At 41.4% G+C, this 23,459-nt stretch overlaps 1 protein-coding gene across 3 annotated transcripts in view; it reads left to right on the top strand.

The window, feature by feature from the left end:
- Nucleotides 1-23,459, top strand: part of LOC108939007 (neural cell adhesion molecule L1-like protein) — a 46,571-nt gene that overhangs the window by 4,826 nt on the left and 18,286 nt on the right. For 2 of the 3 annotated variants that reach the window (XM_029259679.1, XM_029259671.1), the window contains exons 1-7: nt 6,787-6,914; nt 18,571-18,773; nt 19,918-20,026; nt 20,242-20,432; nt 20,925-21,047; nt 22,238-22,417; nt 23,151-23,262. In XM_029259679.1, the coding sequence (XP_029115512.1) occupies nt 18,638-18,773; nt 19,918-20,026; nt 20,242-20,432; nt 20,925-21,047; nt 22,238-22,417; nt 23,151-23,262 (851 nt within the window). In that variant the 5' untranslated portion in view covers nt 6,787-6,914; nt 18,571-18,637. Of the gene's footprint in view, nt 1-6,786; nt 6,915-18,570; nt 18,774-19,917; nt 20,027-20,241; nt 20,433-20,924; nt 21,048-22,237; nt 22,418-23,150; nt 23,263-23,459 lie in introns of those variants that run through there. The other variant, XM_029259673.1, reaches the window with a different exon arrangement.

Here is a 23,459-nt window from a genome sequence, read left to right as displayed (position 1 = left end):
TGTCAACTTCCAACCAACACAGGAACATCCCACCCCCTTGTCATATATAAGAACCCCACTTCAGACAGGACACCCAGTATGACTTTCCTCTTCATGAAAGGAAGAGAAGAAAAGCACTCCATCTACCACTGTGCAATGAGTAGAGTGGGTTGTTGGTTGTGGGTTATGCCAACTTGCATGCTTTAGTGGCCACTTTCCAATGCCTTCAGTTTGACTAAGAAGGGCAGTTGGATCACCTTTCCTTCCATAGATCAGGGGATTTGTCTACATGGTCTACATGTCTTCCAGTGAACTGGCTCCCAGAGTGCCCAAGTTCAGTGCTTTCAGCAGAGCACTGATGCCTGAACTATGCCCTCTGTGTTTCTCCATGTACACAGTAATGAAAGAGCTCTCCGCTCTCGCACTCTCTACGGGCAGTGTTCGATTTGGGCAAAAGCAAAAAAAAAAGAAAAGCGCTAAACATGTTCTCTAGAATTCTTCCCTTACTCCCATATCACCACTTCTCATCTTCTTCTTCTCCCACTCACATGGACAAATCAAACATCAGACCATGAGAACAAATAGTCTGCATCGATACCGTAACCCTGGTGCCTTGGCCACTAGCAATTTCGATACCGGTACAGTTCTATAGCAGGCTCATATAAAGAGGTCAGTTTAACATTGCCGCTCTTTTTCTTCGTACAAAATGCTCCAAGTACAGTCATATATTTCTGTTCCCAAGATGAGAAAATGGATGAGATTTTACTCCAAACCTTTTCTTTGCACATGAAGAACACACAGACAGCGGTGCTTGTGAAGACTAGTTCTTTAATAAAACAGCCTGCATCATTTCTGAGAGTGTAGTTTGACAAAGTCTGTTTTTCTTGGCAGTTCACTGGCGTGCACTTTTGTTGTGCAGAGTTCACGGAATGAGCTTTGTGGGTGCTCAAGGGACCCGTTTGCTTCAGACCGATTGATGAGCCCAGAGCTGCCAAAGGGCTCGGTGCTTGGGTTCCTGCTAAATGGACCACGAGAGGTGCCATTTGTTGGCCCATCAGTGAAAACAGCTCGGGTTTACATGCGCCTGCTGGGATGGCCGTGGATGACGGCATCATGTGTAAATGAGGAAACACGGTTACTGATTTTTTTTCAGACAGGGACAAAGTGTGGACATTGAAGCTGAGATCGGCAAAAGCGGTGTTCACCATGACATTCTCATTTGCATGGATGGGTGGCAGCATGAAATTTCTCGCTCAGTATCTGCAGTAATCGCAGCTTGGTCCAAAAGTCACTCATGCCCCGTGGCTGTTTGGTGAAAGGTGATGAAACAATCAAATGTTTACGCACACGTTTTTTGCAGGATCTTAGATTATTACCAGCCCTGTTGAGTAGACAGTGGCCTTCTGACATCTTGTCAAAGTAAAATGGACTTTTATTGAACAACGTAAGATTTCCTGAACCAACTGCTTTAGCTATGTCAGTCTGCCAGCTTCCTTTCCCTCCAGTTCAGACAGCTTGCCCGATAATCACTGTAGATAAACAAAGTTCCCTGGCAAATAAAGACCATTTCTTCAAACAGAGGCAAGTAAACACCTAGATTAATTTAGCTTCAAAGAGTGCAGTGCTTTTTTTAGTGGTTTCTAATTTCCTGAGTGGTTGATATAGGATTGAATATTGCTTCAGGGCTATAGAGCACATTCCCCTTTTGACCATAGTTATACTGTGTCTCAATATTCATGTGATTTTCATTTTATTAACTGTAAAATATCTAGTGTAGAGGTAATAACATATGAGGGCTTCAGGGTCTTCGAGGTGTTTGTTCCGCCTGAGAGAATTAAATTGTTTTTATATGTGCTGAGCATCAGTATGTGAACATTATTGTATGACAATTTAAAAGTGTCAAAATAATATGAGGTACAGACAGAGTTATTACAAATTATCTTAAAACATCACTGAACAAAAAGCTATGTATTTCCTGATAGAAAGCTTAAAGGAGTGTCACAGGAGTGTCACGCGGACACTTTAAAATACCTCTTCCAGAAAATGCAATGAATGGAAAATTCACCCAGCTGCCTTTTTTTTTTTTTTCCTTTATTTTCTCTTTGTGTTCTCTTTTTTTTTAACTTTTACGGACATGTTGCATCTCTGTGTACATTGCTTTATTTTGTGCTGTCTTTAAGTTTTGAAAGTACACCTACTTTACGGACGGTTCATTTTTAGAAGGCTATTCTAGTACTTCTATAAATCTTTTGTCTGAGCTTATTGAGATTCAGATTTTTCTTTACTGTTGGTATATTCAAAAGATTTTGGGGAGACTTTTAAAAATTATGTTATTATGTAAAATTAAAAAATACATCTTAAAAATTTTTTACAGTATTTTGACAACATGTCGTTGAGTTTTGAATTAAGCAAACAACGTAAGTTGCAGTAACAGTTCATTACTTTGATCCATTTCCAAGAAACCTGAGTAAAATTATGGTGAAAGTGCTGCCTAAAAATTCAATATATTAAAATTATGTTTTTAAACTTCTGCTTTCTAAGCAATATCAAAGAGCATATCTGAACAGTTTGTACGGAATTACTCTAATTCCTCAGTTAATTAAAATGATCTAATTTTAATAGAATTTATGTGTTTCCCAAGTTTATCCGGTTATTTAATATGGGGGAGGATTGTGGTGAAAACTGACAACAATACCAAATTGGTTCATACTGAAACCATGTAGGGGGGGTGCAGTGGAGCAGTGGTTTGACTGGGTCCTGCTCTCCGGTGGGTCTGGGGTTCGTGTCCCGCTTGGGGTGCCTTGTGATGGACTGGCGTCCTGTCCTGGGTGTGTCCTAATGCCCTGTGCTGCCGGGTTAGGCTCCGGCTCCCTGCTAACCCACATTGGACAAGCAGTTTCAGAAGACGTGTAACTCAATTGTTATTTATTATATCAGTCATTTTCTTCTTAAAAAGGGAGTGGCCTAAGAGCAACCTATTTCTTTGAAATTGAATTACCAAATACCTGCTGGCTTCCCGATGTTTTGTGGTTTGGAAGATGGCCACTTGCTCTAACTGTTGTATTTGTGGTTTAAGATGGGTAATCTCCACCCCAAATACTGTTTCAAGTAAATCTCTGCAATATAACAGGGAAGTTCACAGACAAAAAAAAAAAAAAAAAGCCAGACCAGAGAAACGGATGCAAAGCAAATTGTTTTCCCAAAGCAAACCCACATGTCACCACCTCTTCATAGAAATGCACAAATACCCACCACAGAATGACCTCAAAAACCCCTGCCAATTTGTGTTTCAGTCGGGCTCAAGCAGTAGTGTAAACACCGGTACTTTCATTCAGCTTTCCTCCAAAATGCAAATGCTCTAGCTCTTATGTAGAGTGGCTGTTTATGCCCAGGGCAGGTGTGAGGTGTGCATTTCTCCTGAAGGCTGGTCCCAGCAGGTACAGAGCGTGTGAACACAAGCCACTGTGACGGAGCCACCGGGAGCCTGTGCCATGTAACTGTCAACGCCAGGCAGGATGGGGCATGCTGCTGGTCGCCAGCAACCTCTGGAGAAATCGTTCACCATCAGTCAGATGCCAGAAATCAAAACAAACAATCTTAAAACTGACTTTTGCTGTGGCTATCAGCACCTAATCTCTTATTCTATTCATGACCTTGAGGGAAAACACAAATCACTCAAAAGAACTAGTGTTACTCTGAAACAGTCAATTCTTATACATTTACTGTCTGCCGTTATATTTTTAATAATTTGAACGACATGTCTGAATGTAAAGTAAAATTATTAAATATGGGCAGTGGAAATCACTCCATGATGGTATTATTATTATTATTATTATTATTATTATTGTGATAGAAAGGATAGTAAGGATAATAATAATAGTTTCTTTTTTTCATTTGCAATTAATGTTTTAAACATTATGTATATATTTCACTGAAAAAAAAAATATATACACACACACACACACACACATTTTCAGAACCGCTTGTCCCATACGGGGTCACGGGGAACCGGAGCCTACCCGGCAACACAGGGCGTAAGGCCGGAGGGGGAAGGGGACACACCCAGGACAGGACGCCAGTCCGCCGCAAGGCACCCCAAGCAGGATTCGAACCCCAGACCCACTGGAAAGCAGGACTGTGGTCCAACCCACCGCGCCACCGCACCCCCCCCCAAAAAAAAAAAAAAAAAAAAAAAAAAAATATATATATATATATATACACACACACACACACATTATCAGAACCGCTTGTCCCTTACGGGGTCACGGGGAACCGGAGCCTACCCGGCAACACAGGGCGTAAGGCCGGAGGGGGAGGGGACACACCCAGGACGGGACGCCAGTCCGCCGCAAGGCACCCCAAGCGGGATTCGAACCCCAGACCCACTGGAGAGTAGGACTGCGGTCCAACCCACTGCGCCACCGCACCCCCCTATATATATATATATATATATATATATATATATATATATATATATATATATATATATATATATATATATATATATATATATATATATATATATATATATATATATATATATATATATATATATATATATATATATATATATATATACCCGTGACCCCGTAAGGGACAAGCGGTTCTGAAAGTGTGTGTGTGTGTGTGTGTGTGTATATATATATATCTACACTGCAAACACCATTGCATGCCATAATGTCTTTATATTGGTTTTATTTTAGCATGTTCTTATTTAAATTTACTAGAATTTTAGAATAAAATAAATAGAATATTTATAAAACTTTCTGCCAGCTGTAGGTTCAAAGAATTACTTCCTTTTCTTTTGAAGTACTATGTGTACTTTTAATAAATGTTTTCTCGTTTTAATCTTTTATGTGATAACTTATCCCAATACTTAAAAACACATAAAGCATCTTCATTTTGAAAAAAATGTTTTAAAACAATTTGAGTTTTCAAACACTGGTGCTTTTTTGGACAGAAGTTAAAGTGTTTCTAAATACATATTTTCATGTGTGACTGTGATTTACGTACAGTATGTTTTAGCGGTTCGAAAGAAACAAATTGCGTGTTGTGGGAGCTTGCCAGAGATTTGGAGATGTTGGAGGAATGTTTCCGGTCTCAGACCTGTGGAGTTGGGGCTTCCTGCTGCTATCGCTCTGCATGTTGCAACGGGTCAGAGCGTTTTCCCAGGTCATCACTGGGGTCAGTTGACATTAGGTGCCCTTTAATAGAATATTTTTCTGTTAACAGAAGTTAAACTGTAGATGGTCGCTTCCGTCATGAGCTTTGTCCATTACCTCGCTTGTGCTTTAACATGGCTCTTGCGCGAACCTCCACAAGTAGACAGCTGCCCCACCCTCCTATTGACTCAGAATTTACGCCTTCATTCCCAGTACAGATGCACAGTTCTGCTTTAGTTCCACACTCCTGAGTGGAGTCATGGGAGGAGGTCTGATCTTTGTACACTTTATTACTATAGCAAAAAAGACTTCCTTTATTCCCCCTGAAGAGAACCAAAGTGAGGACTGAAGAGCCCTAGCAAAGCAGACGATGCTTTGTGTGCCGCAGCTTGGCTTCATAGTCATACCGTGCAGGAGCAGACACGAAACGCAAGGCAACATGCCGTCCGCTGACGTGTGAGAGCTCTACAAAAGCCTTGCTGAGAAAGCTATCATCAGGCTGTCAGGCAAGAGACCTCGAAAGTCGAAACTAGCTGCATCTTCTCTGCAATTATTTGTTTCACTCACGGGATGGTGCAAGCTACCGGGGGCACCATGCAGCCCGGATGCAGTGAAATGATGTAGAAGATCTGAGGTCATCAGAGAGGCAGGACCTTCTCTAGAGACCCCATAGTACAACATGTGCTGTGCTATGCATTTTTAGATGTAATTGTTTCTAGGCAGCAGCATCCCATAGCCCATGTTCATTATTATGATTTTTCTCCATTATCAGTTTTTCTGGGTTAATATACAGTTTTTTTTCCCATTATATGGCTTTACAATTATTATTAGTTCATTTGAGCAGTTGCTCTAAAAATCAGAGGTCATATCAGCCAACCAGAATGAAAAATGCAGCATTTTGTGTATAAGGAAGATTTGGCGCTGCTGATGCTGATGACTTGTGTTTGAGAGCCACTCAAGTCCGTGAGTGCTGTTCAACATGGACTAATACAGAGTCACTGGTCTCACCGCTCTGCCTACATGCTTAGGTTCAGCAAGTTAAGTGCGCCACTGTTCATTTCTAGATACTTCCATCCAAGCCACATATCACAGTGTGTACTCGTGCAGCACTTACATATCTCTGCACGTAAGCAGATGACTAATGAAGCAATTATTATACTATTGTTGTTTAGCTGATGCTATTATCCAAAGCATCTTAGAGTACTTGACCCGTTTAAACAACTGTGTGGTTTAATGGAGCAATTCACAGTAAGTGCCTTGATCAAGAGTACTCCAACAAAAGCGGAGAGTCACACTTGCCCAGTCGACATTTTCGTCTGTGTCTCTAACTAATACATCCCCCTTCCCCAGATCCCAAGAGCTGACCGTACTTCTGTTGCTCACAGTGATAATTTGGAAGCGGAACACACCTCGAGTCCTTGAACCTGCATCACAGGCCTGATTTGATGTGTGTGTTCAAATCAGCTGTTGCGCAATACTTTACCCTGCTCCAGCCACTCGTCTTTGAAATTTGAGATGTTTGACATTTTTTTTTTTGTTTCCTCTTTCAAGAGGTAAGCATGCGTGCTCCTTTTTCTTCAGCTACATTGTATCTTCACAACTGTAATTTAATACAGGTAATACAGGTCTTCCTGTCAGAGGGCTTTCTGAATCCTGTGAGCGAGCACCCGTTCCGCTTTGCGCTGGTTATGTCCACACACTCCACCAGTGTGCCGGACAGAGGGGTAAACACTGAGCGGGAAAATCTTTTCAGACAGGATTTCTGCAGGAAAGGTAAGGGCTCCCGCAACGTTTCGTTTGCTGTCAGCCAGCGGGGTTATGTGCGATGGAGAAATCTCTAATAAGGCATTTTATCCCTGTCAGGTCAAAGCTTTTGACAAAGTGTTAAATCAAAAGCAGATCTGTGTATGAGTTACATCATTATAATTACATACATATGGTATTATTCTTCTGCTTTCACGTGTCAAAATGACATTATTTCACAAAATGAATTTAATGGTGTGCCTCTCTTATAGAGGGGTGCAGTGGTGCGACAGGTTTGGGGTTCGAGTCCTGCTCGGCGTGACTGGCGTCCCATCTTGGGTGTGTCGCCTCCCCCCCAGCCTTACGCCCTCTCTTGCTGGGTTAGGCTCCGGTCTGCCACGACCCCGCTCGGGATAAACGGTTTCAGACAATGCGTGTCTGCGTCTGTTATATAATAAACTGCCTGCGTTTCTAATTATACCGACTACAGAGAACTTTTAAGGATGTTTATGCTGTAAACGGGGCTTTTTAAGTTGGAGAAACACAATAAAGTTAAATTTGTTCAGTGAATGAATGAATGAATGAATGAAAAGACATGGACTGCTGAATATGGAAGGTTTGTTACTACTCAGAGTTTTGTGGTTTCTCACTCGGACAGCTAGGGGAAACAAGCACACGGGAGTAGGGTGGTGTCAGCACACACACACACACACACACACACACACAGGTCCAGTGGAAAGTGTCTGCTTGGCCACTGCTAAGGGCTTTGCAGTGTAAGGGGAGCTCTCCTGGTGTAGTGGTATTGTGTTTTTTTATTAACTGCTTGTGGTTTATGTAGCTCCTGAGGTGTTGACTGATGACTCTCATAGCCCGGAGTTGTTTGTGACATACTGGGAGAGGGACATCTAAGCAAAATAGCCCCTAGACTGGCTTGCCTATCCCCATGCCATGATTTTTCACTTTTGTTTTTAGAAGCACGAACGGAAAGTAGGTCCCAGCACCACTGCTGAAATTAACGCATCTTATGTTTAGGAGGTTCTCGAAGTTCTTGGCTGTTCAGATTTTGCAATGTTTTGGTTCGTCTCCGCAAATACTGAGGATGGGAAAAATAAATTGCAGGTCTGTTGCTCAGGTCATGGCCTGTACAGCTGCTGTTTAAACTATGGTGTCGGCTCACTTCTGTTTGTTAAATTTTAGTCAGATTTGGTGTGTTTTGCTTTTCCTTTTACCCCTAATTCCTCTATATTGCAGTTTCAAATGTACACATGTTGTGCATGTATTTTCCTGAAAACTGGTAACACACACACTTATTCCATGTACCCTAACATATCAGATTAGTGATCAGAGCTGTTATTTACATTTATTCATTTAGCAGACATTTTTCTCCAAAGCGACGTACATGTCATAGAAAATACAATGTGTGCATTACATTAGCAGGAAGAGAAGCTTAGATGCAGATGTTTTTGTGTTATTTCACATGTTATTTGGCTGTGGCACCTTTAACAAAAAGTACCTTCTGACTTTCGAAATACAAATAACATTACTTTCTCATAAGGAAGTTTAACTTGAATTTAGGCTAAAATTGCTACTGCCCAATTCCTCAAATCACTGCAGCACTCACATACACATATCCTTATTCTACTAAAAGAAGACAGTTGAGAGCTTTAAGAAGCAAAGGCTGTGTTCAATGGATAATTTCCCTAATAAGTTATCAAACACCTGAATTCTCATTTCACACACACACACACATACACACACAACAGGATCAGAGATGAGAGCAATTTCAAGAGTAACAATATAATAACAATGCTGAGATTTGTGGTTTATATGAAGCATTGCAAGAATGTATTTACCCGAAGCCTTAACAAGAATCCAGCCTTTGTTTCAAAAGGTTTCGTTGAAGGCAGATGGATCTTCTCAGTTTACTTTAAATCTGAGAAAAAGTAAAGTACCTTTGTTTGAGTGGTCATGAGATATCTTTGCAGTTAAAAAAATAGTACTGAAATAGACCTGAAAGAGGTTATTAGGTTGAATATTTATTTTTAAGCATATATTTCATAAATGATAGCATATCAAATGAATGCTGCTGGGCACCATTTAGGATACCATGGTACAGTTCTTACAGGTACATGCTCCTTTGTGGAGTGAATATAAGACCTACGATCCTGTTATTCTGCAGAATAAGTAGGATAGTCACTCATGACCATGTGTGACTGCTCTTTGCTCATGTAAGTAAACCATACGAAGTTGAATTAGTCTTAGAATACTACACAAGTTTAATACAAAAAGCCCATGCAACAAGTACCACAACACACAATGAAAAACAAGCGTGTGGAAAAAGCCATGGGGCAATGGAGGAGAGGCAACAAAATTCTGAAAATGAGATAAAATCATCACTGGGAGTCCAAGGACAGGTACCCATGATTTTTAATGCAGCTTCTGCACAGTTCTGGTTGATGTCTGGGAGGGAGACGATTTTGGGTGGGTGACACTACATAAATGCCATGGGTTTGCAGGTCCCCAAGATTCACTGTGGTGAACTTTAGAAATGACACTAGAGTTCCTAGCTAATTCTACAAAAGGTGAAGTTTAAAAGTACCAAGCTGATAGCTGGGAACAGTAACCGCCTACATACCTCATTTCTTCCAAGAACCAGGACTTCTCTTTTCCTGAGTTCAGAGGCAGATAGTTGTCATTCATCCAGTTTTTAATCTCATAAAAACAATTGGCTGTAGCTGTTACTGGTGCAGTCATTTTGCTCTATTGATAAATCAATTTCTGTCAACAGCATAACAGTGGAAATCAACTGGATGCCTTTGAAGGATCCTTCTGTTAGATGTCTCCACACAGAGAAAGCGATGGTCTAAATAGAAAAACAACTTATGGGTATGGTACAACATATTGCATAAAAGATAGCACCAAGCTTATAACATTTATAGCATTAACTCTTGTGATTTTGGTTTAACTGCTGTGGAATGTGGAAATATTAGAATTTTTGAATGATCTAAATATATGCACTTTCAAGAATTTTTGAAAATTAAGGTTTGAGGGGGGTGCCTTTGACTGGATGGGATGCCAGTCCATCGCAAGGCACCCCAAGCAGGACATAAACCCTGAAATATAGTATTAGTCAATTATAAAGAATTGTAGTGAAGCTCTGGGAATCCTGTATTCTCTGACAGTTGTGGTTTTCTCATTTTCCCTGAGAAAATACTGCTAAGCCAGGAGGGAAAAAAACCACTCAGTTATCAACATATTTATCTAGCCATATGGAATAAGTAGAGAATAGCTATTTCAAGGTTCAGGAAATTTCTATTCAGCCTGCCTTGTCATAACAGCATTTTTGTGATCTAAATACAGTGGATAAGAACGTCTTTGGGCTGCAGAGCCCTTGTGTGGAATTCATAGGAAGAGTTTAATACGTTGGAGAATTTATTAATATTATTATTATCTGCAGGTATGACTTTTGGTTAGCAGCTGACAGGGTTGTGAAGTTAGGAAAATTCTATGAAAAAAACACTAATCATACACATAAACAAGTTCATTCTTGCATTATATTGTGGGGTAAGACTGAGGCCAGCATAACTAGTCTTGCCTGCATACCAGAGGCAGGAGTGTTTACCGTGTGTACTGTGTGTATAGTGGTATGATTCATTTTTAGGCAGTTTTCATCTGTTCTCAGCACCTGTATTAGTAGCAACACTGAGGGATCGAGACACCAGGCACTTCACTCATGAAGGTCTGAACCAAAAAAAATGATGATAATAAAATATCTGCAAATACAGAGCTGTAAATCCCAAAAAGAATGAAAATTAAAACACCTGCAAGTGGAAAAGTCAAGTGAAGACCAAAGAGGATCAAGGAAGCCCCATTATTATTAGACACTGGCCCTTGTGCTGTGTTTCAGGATTGTCTTGTATATGTAAATTTAGTAATTACTGCCACTATGAGTCTACTTTCCTCATACTCAGAATCTGATGTATAAATGTACAGAATGTTTAGTTCTTTTTCTGCAAGTTTAGCACAGTGATTATTGTTTCATTCACCATTTACTGGAAATTCTCCCTGGAACAATTATTTCACAGTGATTAAACTTTAATAAGGTTATAACTGTATACATCAATAAATTGAACACTTACTGAAATAAAATATTAAATATTAACCAGTCTTCTATAAACAGCTATGTTTTTATTTATTTATTTATTTTTCACAAAATTACGGTATGGTTAGCCTTAACTGTAGCCGACTGGCTTGGAACCAGAATGTGAGATATTCATTTGAAACATCATTTCTGTTTTTATTAGTTAGTATTGGTTTTTGCTCTAATGTTTCATATAAATGTAAAACTGTAATCCCAATTACTTCTGTATGAGACAATAAATATAATATTTCATACAGTTCACATAAAAATACTTAATTTGTAATGTAAATGTGTGTTTATCTCACATTTAAGGTGGACATCTGTTTGTTTCAGAACTCCCAGCTAAATATGAATTGAGAAGCGCTTCATTATGTAGATTAAAACTCGGTATTCCTAATAGTCCTCCCTTATTAAATGTTATTAACTGTTAGCCCTCTGTCAGTAAATGCTCTTTGATGAAAGGCCAGCAGATGGTTGAGAAAATTAAAAGCATTCTAGCCCAGTTAAGAAAATGCAACTAATGACAAGGATTTCCGTGGGCCCTGAGGGCACATTCACAGCGAAGAACTTTGTTGCTTTCGAAGTGTGACAGAAGCGGCTCTGCTTGTCTGTTATGAACATGGCTGATCCAATACAATAGGTGTGTTTTGAGTCCCCATACCGTGATTGTACATTCAAGTTTCATGTTCAAGTTTCAGGTCATTTTTTTATTTATTTATTTATTTAGTTGCGTTCCACATTTTAAGCTTGAATAAGTTCAGTGTGATATAACCCTATTCTGGCTGGAGAATGTTCTTTTTATACTCACACACAATGTCTACAGCTGCTCGTCCCGAGCGGGGTCGACGCGTGCCGGAGCCTAGCCCGGTGCAGGGCGAGGGGGGGACGCACCCCGGACAGGACGTCGGTCCACCCCAGGGCAATCCAAGCAGGACTTGAACCCCAGACCCACCAGAGAGCAGGCCTCAGCCATATGCGCTACACCACCGAGCCCCCCCTTATACTTCTAATGTTAATTTTTTGTCCAATTACTCATTTAGGAATGACTGAAAAGTCAAGGTGCTTAGTCTTTCCTCTGTGAAGCTATGATCAAATCTTTATAAATTTAGCATTTCTACATCTATATGTGAGTGTGTCTGCATTTATTAGGGGGGGAGGGAGTTTGTGTGTGCGTAATTAATGGGTGCATATCCTGATTTTCTTGTGTTTTTGCAGGTACCAGCCTTACAAATGCTGCATGCCACATAAAAATATGTGTTGCAGTGCATCACCCCTGTTTTCTTCCAGTAGTTTTTTTCTCTCTGGAATTACAGCTAGAATGTGTTTTGATAGAAATCGGTTTCTCTGTGAATGTTTACTTTGGTGTCTCACAGCATACTCTTTACTTCTTTACTTCTTTTACAGATAAGATATATTGATAGTGATTTTTAAGAACTCCACCTGTGGTCTAATGCTTTAGGTCACTGTTTCAATATTATCAACATACATTATATACGTGTGTATACATATATATATCTATATATGTATACACACGTATATAATGTATGTTTATAATATATATATATATATATATGAGGGTGCAGTGGCGCAGTGGGTTGGACCACAGTCCTGCTCTCCGGTGGGTCTGGGGTTCGAGTCCCGCTTAGGGTGCCTTGCGACGGACTGGCGTCCCGTCCTGGGTGTGTCCCCTCCCCCTCCGGCCTTGCGCCCTGTGTTACTGGGTTGGCTCCGGTTCCCTGCGACCCTGTATGGGACAAGCGGTTCTAAAAATGTGTGTGTGTGTGTGTGTATATATATATACACACACACACAGTATGTAGAAGTGAGCGAAGAGAGAGAACAAAGGTGGAATTATTGGAAAGTCTACCTTAGACCAATAATAATATGAATGATAAGAATAACATAAAAGTGTCTGAATGGGGTTAGAGTCACACTTATTATACCATAGTTAGGCACATTACAGATAGATTTTGCCTTTTTGGGGACTGTGGCAATTCCCCTCAAAGGAGCAGGCATCCCAATGCATTCATATAAACCAGTATTCAGAGTCTTCAGCTGTGTTACCACCACATTCCACCCCCACCCCCAGCCCCACCGGGGACATCTTCAGTCCTCAACTCACCTTCACTAATTCGCTTCTGTGTACCATCCAAATTAAGATTTCCTCATAGCTCGAAAACCTCCCGTAGAGGCCAAGTTAATGATCACCTAGTTTATTTCTATAGAAAATACATCTCCTTTGAAATCTATCCTCAGAAGAATGGTGCATTGTTTTGAAATTCACTTTGTCGTGAGCTGCTGTGCAAGTTCAAAATAATATCTAGTTGTGCTAACTTTCGAGCTTTGGCAAACAGTGGCGAGGGTCCAACACAGAGAATGGTCTTTATCAGCTCTGCCCGCCCTGCCTCTTATGACTCAGTGCATTCTGCCACGTGAGATGCTTTCCATGTTACGGGCGCACCAGCTTAAGATAACGAACGCAGGCCATTATTAGCTGATGGCTTTGAACCACTTGTGAAAGGGGCCCCTGGCGGCGATGCTGTGACCATGGGATGTGTGCCTACGTATTGTCAGCTGATAGTTCAAAGCACCCTGAATGATCTCATCCCTTTCACTTACTCACTGTTCTCAGACCGGGAGCGTTATTGATTTCAACAGTTTGAGATACACTTATTCTGTGACATGACCTGCAGAGAATCTACACCTTTTAATACTTATGCTATCCAGATAGCCAAAATTTATTTCAGTTCCATTAATAATCATGCAGTTAATCTTCATGTGAAAAAAAAAAAAACTCCTTGAGTCTTTCTGTATATCTGTGATTAATTTTATTATTATGTTGCTTAGTCAATGCTTCTTATCCAGCAGTTTATTTGTTTCTCATTTATTTTATACTGTTTAATGCCGATGTCATGAGACTCCAGTAGGACACTCCAGAGGCTCTAAGTCCATTTTCTGGACCGGTACACAACATGCGTCCACTACTATAGACTTTTCTTTTGACTGTGGCGAAGTAAATGACACAAATGAACAAATGCATGCAAATTATACCAGTGCTCATTTTTCTGCCATTGCTGGGCGAGATGCAAAAGTGAAGCAACCGGTTGAAGTGCCCCGTCTCGTTTCCTCCCATCTGGGCTCTTTGAGCATGACATGCTGGGAAAGCATCTGGCCACTTATCTACCTTTCAGCAGCTCTGCCCACCTGGGAGCTCGGTGTTTGCACTGTGCTAACAGGGCGTTGCCCGCATTGTGTCTCAGTGATGGCTACTCTAGCTTGAAGGCCCTCCAGGGTGAGCACCACCCTGCTTCTGGCCTGGCGCACGCGGGCGGCAGCTGTCCTCACATATCATCATTGCGCTCGACTGCACGTTCGAACATTCACCGCTGAGGCATGCCGCTGCTGCGCGAAAGCACTGCATTGCATTGTGGGTAAAAAGACTGCTGGATAAATTAATATTAGCGCAAGTGAGAAGGAGAAACAATTATGTACAGTAAATCAAGAAAGAACAAAACAGTTGTTGGGGGTTTCTGCTGGTCACAACTGTCATCTGTTCGGTATGTAAGTTTTATATTCAGAACAATAGGGGCTGTAAAATATTAAAAAGATTTAATGAGAAAAATTTAAATTAATTTAAGCTTGAATTTCATATTGGTCAGTAAATGGATAGAGGACAATGGATTAAATTGTTTCCAGCTAATTACATGCAAATTGAAAATTCTTGATGGCCTTTCTAATTAAAATGAATTCTATATTGCACAAACAACATTTGAATTATGTAAAGGTCATCCATCTTAAAAAATATTAAGTGGAAGTGCTTTTCAATCAGTCAGTCAGCTTTTCAATCAGTGCACTTTTTGTCTGCCATTCATTATGATGAATTTATTCCAATGTTTGAGAAACAGGTGCAGACAAATCAGAACAGAAGTGATGGAAAATAGTAAAAACAAAACCTAGTAATTAGCAAACTGTGTGGAAGTTTTCACTAATTTCCTCATTTTGCTTATTTTGGAAACAGCCAAGTCTGCTTTGTTCATAGCTGCATAGATATCTTTTTTTAATGCACTAAATTTTACATTTTTAGCTTTTACTGCAGTCTTTATTAAATGAATGCCTGTGTGCCACCAGGATACCTATTTAACTGTAGTTTATGGGTCTCTGTTTCATCCTGTAGCCCACAGTGATGTTGTTTGTTTTGAGACCGAAGGAGTTCAGGAGATTTGGGCACATGTTGTTCAAACATGCAGAGGGCAACATGATCCAGATAATCCATGACATACAGGAGAACAGCATGTTGTGGAACCACAACATGTTATGTTAGTTTCTGACATAAATTAGACACCAAGCTCCAGTGACACACAATAAATGCTCGCCAAACTTAGCACTGCAGTGCCTTAACCAGGTGGTCCACTGTCCCTTTCAAGTCAAGTCTAATTGCCTTCCAATTGTTCATTAAGGAGTGAAGAATTTCTTCTGTTGGTCAGAGCAGAGTCTAGGCCCTGACAGAGGAGACGATGTGAAATGTAAAGTCCATCCTTCTCTCTGTCCTGGCTGGACTGGCCATGGAAATAGTCTGCATTAGACAGTCCCAAAAGTCACACATCTGCTGAAAACTTGAGAATGTTGTGCCTGTCCGCTCACACCTACGTTCATTATAAATCAGGGTGCAATTTTACGGTTACTGGCATTGATGATCACACACGTTGAGCAGAACCCTGTTCCAGATGTCGGGACACAAGTGAATTGCTCCAAGGGTTGTTTCTGCAAGGGTGCTGATGAGGGAAACCGTTCTCAGTCCTGCAGCGCATATATACATACGTGGCATGGTGGTGCAGTGGGTTTGGCTGGGGCCTTCTCTCTGGTGGGTCTGGGGTTCGAGTCCTGCTTGGGGTGCCTTGCGATGGACTGGCGTCCCGTCCAGGGTGTGTCCCCTCCCCCTCCAGCCTTGTGCCCTGTGTTGCCGGGTTAGGCTCCGGTTTGCCATGACCCCACTTGGGATAAGTGCTTTCAAACTCTGTGTGTATACATATAGACAAAGCAAATGAATAATAAATACATGAAAATTGATCTGAACTTTCAAAGCGTGAACCCACAAAGGCTGAAGCGTAGCTTGACCACTGCTCCAGAGGACAACTAAGCAGGCTGTCATCAAGATCTGTAAGCTGCGAAACACACTCACGCTAGCGCTCACACAGAATCACAAAGGGACGATGAGCATATGTGGGTCAGTGCCGCAGTCCTTTGCCCCGCTGAGGACAGCGAGTGCAGACACCCCCTCCCCTTGATCGTTGCAACCCGGTGTGATCCATCTTCATCTCTGCTGTGGTCACACTCGCCCGCGCTCGCTCCCAGCTGCCATTCGTCATCGTCTCAGCTCCCGACCCACCAGCTGCCTGCCACTGATGGTGCCACAGTTAAGATGTCCACATACAGACACATGTGAAGAGAAAAAGACTCTGGAGCCTTAGGCAAACTGGGCCAATGCAATTTTTACTTAAACATTGTCATAACATGCTAATTTCATTCATCTCATTAAAATGGCCATTTTCTTCCTCTGCATTGCATACACTGCAAATGTTGCAAATTAAACTCAATGGAATCAAGTGCATACATTTGTCTATTTGATATTACTTCTGGGGTTGTTTTTTCATTTAATTGAAGACTTGTTCATGGGTTACACAAATAGTGTTGTTTAGGCCCATTTTAGATGCTCCGAAAAATACGTACAGCTCCATTTCCCCAGCTTTAATACTTCTCAGTGGACGTTTTGCATTGCTTTGTACCGGATATGCTCATGAACACTGTATATAGCCTCACTGTAGTCTTCAGAATCCACAGGTGCATTTCATATGTAAATTAAGTGGTACCATGTGACCTGTGAGCCAGGTCGTTCTCTCTACCTTTCGACGCACGCTTAATAAATAGTGTGGGAAATTTTCATTAGCCCAGCGGGAGATTTCTAAGATGGACTGAATGGTCACCTCCCTTCTGTAAAATTTTTATGCTGAGTGCTTCCCCGAGAGAGATATTTTACCAGAGTGCATTTAAATGCTCAGTTAAACAAAGCAGTTAAACAAATCAGTTTCCAGTAAGAAGTTGCATGAGCTATTTTATACACAAACTCTCAGCAGGACCAAGACTCGAGTGTTTGCTGTCAGCTATTGGACATAAAGAGAAGACAAAGATCAGGTTTATGGCTGCTCAAAATGAATGGAGTGATCTGTATTCATTGTGTATGACTGCAAATGGTTCTGGTCTCTTAACATCTTAGTCCTTTTCGGAGCTCAGAAGACTGCACAGCATGATAGCCGATGCAAAGTTTGAATGAAACATCTTATCACAGACAGAGCAGAGTGCTGGTCCTTCTTTTTTGTGGTGTCTGAGCAGAAACCCTATTGAACTGAAGAACTTTTTTCTCAAAGTTTTTTTTTTTCCTTTGTGTAAAGACAAATGTCACATTTCTATTGTGTGTGCAGTTCCAGTCACGTCTGAGAGGTTTTCGGGTGTTTCCTGAGGCAATGTCTTAAGACTGAAGGTCAAATGCTGATGCTACGAAGTGGTGTCCCCAATAAGTCCCTTGCATCTATCGAGGACAATGTGCTGCAGACACAATGTGTTGGCAGTGCAGGTATTTCTAGTTTAACAAAATGTATCTGTGCTGCATCTTTTTGTTCAGATAATGCAAATCGCCACCTTATGTAACTTAAAAGTTGCCTCCCTTGCTCAACACCACGAGCCAGTTAGTTTAACCAAGGAGAATGTTCAAACAATGCGTTCCTTTATGAAACAGCATTATGAGACAAGTTTTAAGTAGAATGTGGGGAGATGCAGACATTATTATCGTGGGATATCCCAGAAATCATAGAATCAGCACACAATTTTGGCCTTATTCATGCTGGGCGCTTTGAAATGAACCTTTGAAATATATGTGCACTTTACATCAAAGCTATCTGGACCTTCCAATCCATCCAGATCTGCTTTCAGACTGTACAGTCTCTTCGGATCCTTCTTTGAATTGTTGGTTTTCATCCTACGTGGATGCCTGCTTGGCAACCAACTCTCCTACCTGCATGTCAGGCTTTCTTGTGGTATCTTTCCTTACCACCAATCCACTGTCAGAGGTGCTGATCATCCCTGATAACCTGGTGAAACAAATTAACCTTCACAAACAGAGCGGGAGGGTTTTTCCACGATTTATGTGAAATCATTATCATATGTTATGATCGTGGTCACCAGCATTTCTTCACTACCATTCATGGGACTTGCCAGTACTTTCCCTGTGTGGAGTGACTCTTCTCTTAAATATAGGGTGTGATTTCCCACATGTCCTCAGGTCGAGTTGCTCAGTTTAATTGAAGGTTTAAGCTGCGTGTGTGCGTGTGCATGTGTGTTTGTGCATGCAAAACATATTCTCATTAAACGTTAGAAAGGTGAGATTCAGCAACTTTAGGAAAGAAATCTGAGAGCTCCTCAGGACATCTTCTAGCTTTTCCAGTCTAAGGAATGGGATCTGACATGGCATGATGTCTCTGTTTCTGGCCATAGGCTTCCCCAGATTTTCTTCTCCTTGTGGAAGGTGAAGTGGACTTAGTGCACTGTACTGACAGGGACCATGTCAGCATTTTGTTTTTCTCTGGACCTCATCACCCCAACCAAAGGTCGTCCCATGGGGTCATCGTGGCGCCTCTCCCTAATGATCCTTTCTGCTGTGTGTTTCCACGTCCGCAGCCTGGATATCCCATTGGAGGGTGAGTGAAGCCCCTCACCAATATGCTGTCAACTCAATTCACAGCTTCACCGCCTCTCTTCATACTGGTCTACTGTGGCATACCTGCTTCGGCCAGTGCGTTCAGCTCCACCCTGTAGTCCACTACCAGTTACTAACAAACTATGCATTTTAATCATTTTAAGCAAAGCGACTTGTTTTGTTACATTGTCAGTGAGCCTTCAGACTGATGAAAATAATCACAGTGCAAAGCATGGCATAAAATAACCTGCTTGTTGTTTTGTTTTTTTTTTCCCCTGCTGCCTTTAATGAACAGAGTAAGTTTTGTACTTCATACCTTTACTATGGTTTGTCTTCACAAAATCTGGGTAACATCCTTCACTTTCCCTCCCACTGGTGTGTTACACTATATTTTATTCGTGTTTCATTTTCCGTCTGTATTTCGCTCCAGAACACATTGGCCTGTAACCTTCTTTACCTTCTTTATGTGGTGATCAGGTGGCCTGAGGCTCTTTCACTCGGACTGTGAATCTGTAGTTCACGTGTCCTGAGAAGGCCGGAGCACTGAGGTGCCAAAATAGTGGTCAGGTTGTTATTTCTGGGGAAAACCTTTCAGCTGTGAAGGAGACATGCACACAAAAGTCTGAAAAAGCCCCTATCAAATGGAAGTGACTGCAGCCCATCGCAGTACGAAGGGAATGACTCTGCTCTCATAGTACCCCGCCCTAAATACTATTAGTATAGTATTACAGTTAGATCACGGTAACACCTCACCCTCCCCCTCCTTATTACCTTCCACAAATGAAAATTAATCGATACCTATATCAATAACCTGGAAAGCTGGTAGTGTAGAGGTCAGAGCTAGTGCCTTTAGACCCAAAAGTCGCAGATTTGATTCCCCTGCTCGAGCTGTAGTACTTTCGAGCAAGATAGTTACCTTATTAAATTTCTCCAGGAAAATTATCCCCTTGTATAAATAGTTAATAATAGTCAGTCGCTTTAGAGGAAAGTGTAGGGAAAATGTGAATTAAATGGCAGGTATTAGTAGTGTCAAATTTACAGTCTCATTTGTTTTCCTGATATGGTTTTTTGATTTGAAATTCTCTGCGACCGACTTTAACATCTGACCTCAGTCATGCTTTCCTCTCCCCTCCTTCCTTCTCCAGTTGAACAGCTGCCCACTATAACCCAGCAGGCCCCTAGGTTGCTCATCGCCTTCCCCTTTGACGAAAGCTACACCTTCGAGTGCAAAGCAAGAGGCAATCCTGAGCCCGAGTGAGTGGCAGCAGCCGCAAACGGGCCCCCTTCACGGCTGTCTCCTCCAACTTCAGCTCGCCTCACATGATCGCCCCTCACATTTGTAGCTAAAAATGGAACGTTTCCTCTTCTAATGTTGACATTCATTACATCCAGTGGCTGGTGAAGCGCCTCTGGTCTGGCTTTCATCCAGTTCCCACACCGTAACGTATGATGAACTGTCACTCCGGCAGATACCACTGGACAAAAAACGGCTTCAGGTTCGACCCACGCCAGGACCCCAGGCTGATAATGGAGGATGATGCCGGCAGCTTTACCATCCCCAGCGGCAAGAACATCACGCAATACGGCGGACGTTATCGCTGCTACGCCTCAAACAGACTGGGGACGGCCGTGTCCGAGGAGACCCAGTTCATTGTGTCGAGTGAGTAATGACACGTTCTGGGTTCACGCCAGGTCAAATCTTCTTGCTACCTGTTTGGGCTGAGCACATTTTCCCCTGCGCTGCCGCATTAGACACAGCGCCTCCATGTTCTCTCCAGATATGTTTTCAATCTACGGTACTTATACAAAAATCCAGCTGGCTTCCAGACAGCTTCTGATGAAACATATGTACGCCTGCAGGTAGCATGATCATTACATAGACTTGTAACCTGAAGGTTTCTGTTTCAAGTTCCATCCACATGAGCAAAATACTTGATCTGAGTTACCCTAGGAAGTATGTAGCAGTATATTATACTGTGCGGTATAGTTAGGTCCCGTTTCTTATTGTCATTTAAGCGTTCTCTCTCTTAGCAGCAGACTTTGTACAGTGGAAGTCAGCTGCCAATGATGGGACTGAATTACAAACTCATTACTGTGTTTGTAAATGCAACAAACAGAGGACTTTCCTTAACCTTGTTTATTGCTTGGGCAGATTCTCCAAAGTTCCCCAAGGAGAAGATCGATCCCATTGTGGTGGAAGACGGCCAGTCTGTCGTCCTGGAGTGCAACCCTCCATCAGGAATACCCCCCCGCACGATTTACTGGATGACCATAGGTGAGTGAGGCGTGTAATGCTACCTCTGAGTATCACCATCATGCGAAAAGACAGGTGGTATTTAAACTGGTCAAGGAACTAAGTTAGAAGCAACTTTAGTAGGGGTAGCATGTTTCACAGCGGTTAAGGCTACTGTCTCTGGGCTTAGAGGATGCAGATTTGAATACCACTGAAGTATCCCTCAGCAAGGAACTTAGCCTGAATTGCTCCAGTAAGAATTACCCAGCTGTATAAATGGACAAATAATTGTAGGTAGTTTAACACTGTAAGTCCCTTTGGAGAAAAGTGTGAGTTTTTAGATCAATGTACAATTTGTGTTAAAGATTTAAATTCCTGGAGCAAAAACTGCAGTTGAACTCTGTCAGACTGGCAAAATTGTGCCAGTAGTTATAAAAGCATCCATCCATCCATCCATCCATCCATCCATCCATCCATCAAAAGCAACTCATTCAGTACAGGGTTGTGGTGGTCCTGAGCTTATAGCAGCTCAAGACTTGCGGTAGGACACACCGTGGAAGAGATGACAGTCCATCAGAGTAAAATAGTAATAAATCTATATGAACTTTTAAACTAAATAATTGGGTAAATACACCATGTAATGAAATTAAAGCCTTCATTTGACCGAACACAATCCACAGGTGATACTGGCACTTATAACATCACTATACTTCTCAGATTTCCTACTGACTCCCTTGATTGACTTCATCTTAATAATTTTCCAATGTGGGGATGAATGAGTTATTTCAGCAAAATTAAGGAGCATTAAAATTTTATTACAAAATGCTAGGAAGAAAAAATTTAACTCAAGGTATGTCAGCTGCACCTATGGAGAAAATGCTTCTGCAGTGATTTTAGTAATAAGCACTGAACTAGATGTGATGAATTGTTACCTGAGGCCAGTGAAGAGGAATTCCAGTGAAATTTTAAGTTAAAAATAGGCATGACATGAATTTCAGAAACGTGTTGTCTAGTAAGAACATCAGTCAGGTGAAGCAACGCTTGTGAAGTATGTGTAAGTAATTTATTGCTTGACAGAACATAAGCAAGTTAAAGAATTTCATTGGCCTCCCAGATTGAGTGGTGATTGTAGCAGCACGGTCAAAGTAAAAGTAAAATTGTAAATGTTGTGAAGCACTTGTGAAGGAACATAGATGAGATGACTTCATCTTCACTTGGTGCCCTCAACATAGGCCTGAAGCAAATTGAGCAGAACCAACGAGTGTCCACAGGTCTTGATGGGAACCTCTACTTCTCCAACACCCTGGAGGAGGACAGCCGTGAAGACTATTGCTGCTTCGCTTCTTTCCCCAGCATACCCACCATTGTCCAGAAGACTCCCATGGCCATGCTGGTCAGGAGCCGGAGTGATGGTAGGTCTTGTGTGCTTTTGTGTCAAAACATGCTGTGTGAAACCGAAAATGGTTACTTTCATGTGCGTGACAAAGATGTGCATTTCTTTGTGTAACTGTTTAACCCATTACTATACCTGCATGCCACTGTTTCGTAGAACTTCATTGGCTCCATTTATTTATTTATTTATTTATTTATTTACGTACTTACTTACTTACTGTGTAATTACCAGATAAGTTTCCCAGTGACCCAGAGCACATTGTCGCTGATGGTAAATATAGAGTCTTGGCACACTTATATGTTTATGGTGTTTTATGAGAGCTAGTCAATGCTCCATGGACTTTTAAAATGTGCCAGTATTTTGTACATCAGTACACGTATAAATGTAAGTATGCAGTATTTTGCATATTAATCATGTAAGAGGCCTACACCACACTGGTTATTGTATGTAAATTATTCTTTCTGTGTGTAGCTGATACCTATTAAAAAAAAAAAAAATTACTTACAATTTTAGATAATGAGATTTAACTTGATTTACATATGTACGTAGCCAGTTATTCTCACTCTTCTAATTCAGAGTAAGTACCTTGATCAATGCTATTTGAAACTGAAGCCTACAAGTGTGATATAAATGTATGCAATATGTTGTGTGCTTTCAAAAGCAGCCTTGCTGAGATTTTTTCAGTAAATTTTCCAGATTTCTCCAGTACAGTACTTTTCAAGTTAATGCAATTCCTCTGTCCCTGTTTAAAGATAATTCAACCGTTCAGAGGAAACCCAGTCTTATGGCTCCCTCTGGAGTCCAGACACAAGTACGGCTGGTGAAAGGGGAAGATCTGCAGCTGGAATGCATGGCAGAAGGATTGTAAGTACAGGTGTGCCCCCAACGGGGCCTGTATACTGTAACTCTCAAAGCACGAGGAGGCGATTATGGATCGATACATGTGCACATCCATTCATTATCAATAAATGCTTGTCCAGTTTAGAGTCGTGGTCCTCTACCCCAGAAGCACAGTGGTGCAAGAAGGTGCAATGAGTTTCCTCTCACAGTAAACTCAGTAT

This window comes from Scleropages formosus, chromosome 2 (genome assembly GCF_900964775.1).
Source record: "Scleropages formosus chromosome 2, fSclFor1.1, whole genome shotgun sequence".
Classification (NCBI taxonomy): domain Eukaryota; kingdom Metazoa; phylum Chordata; class Actinopteri; order Osteoglossiformes; family Osteoglossidae; genus Scleropages; species Scleropages formosus.
The sequence above is the reverse complement of the archived record's forward strand: the minus strand, read 5'-3'. Positions and strand labels throughout refer to the sequence as shown.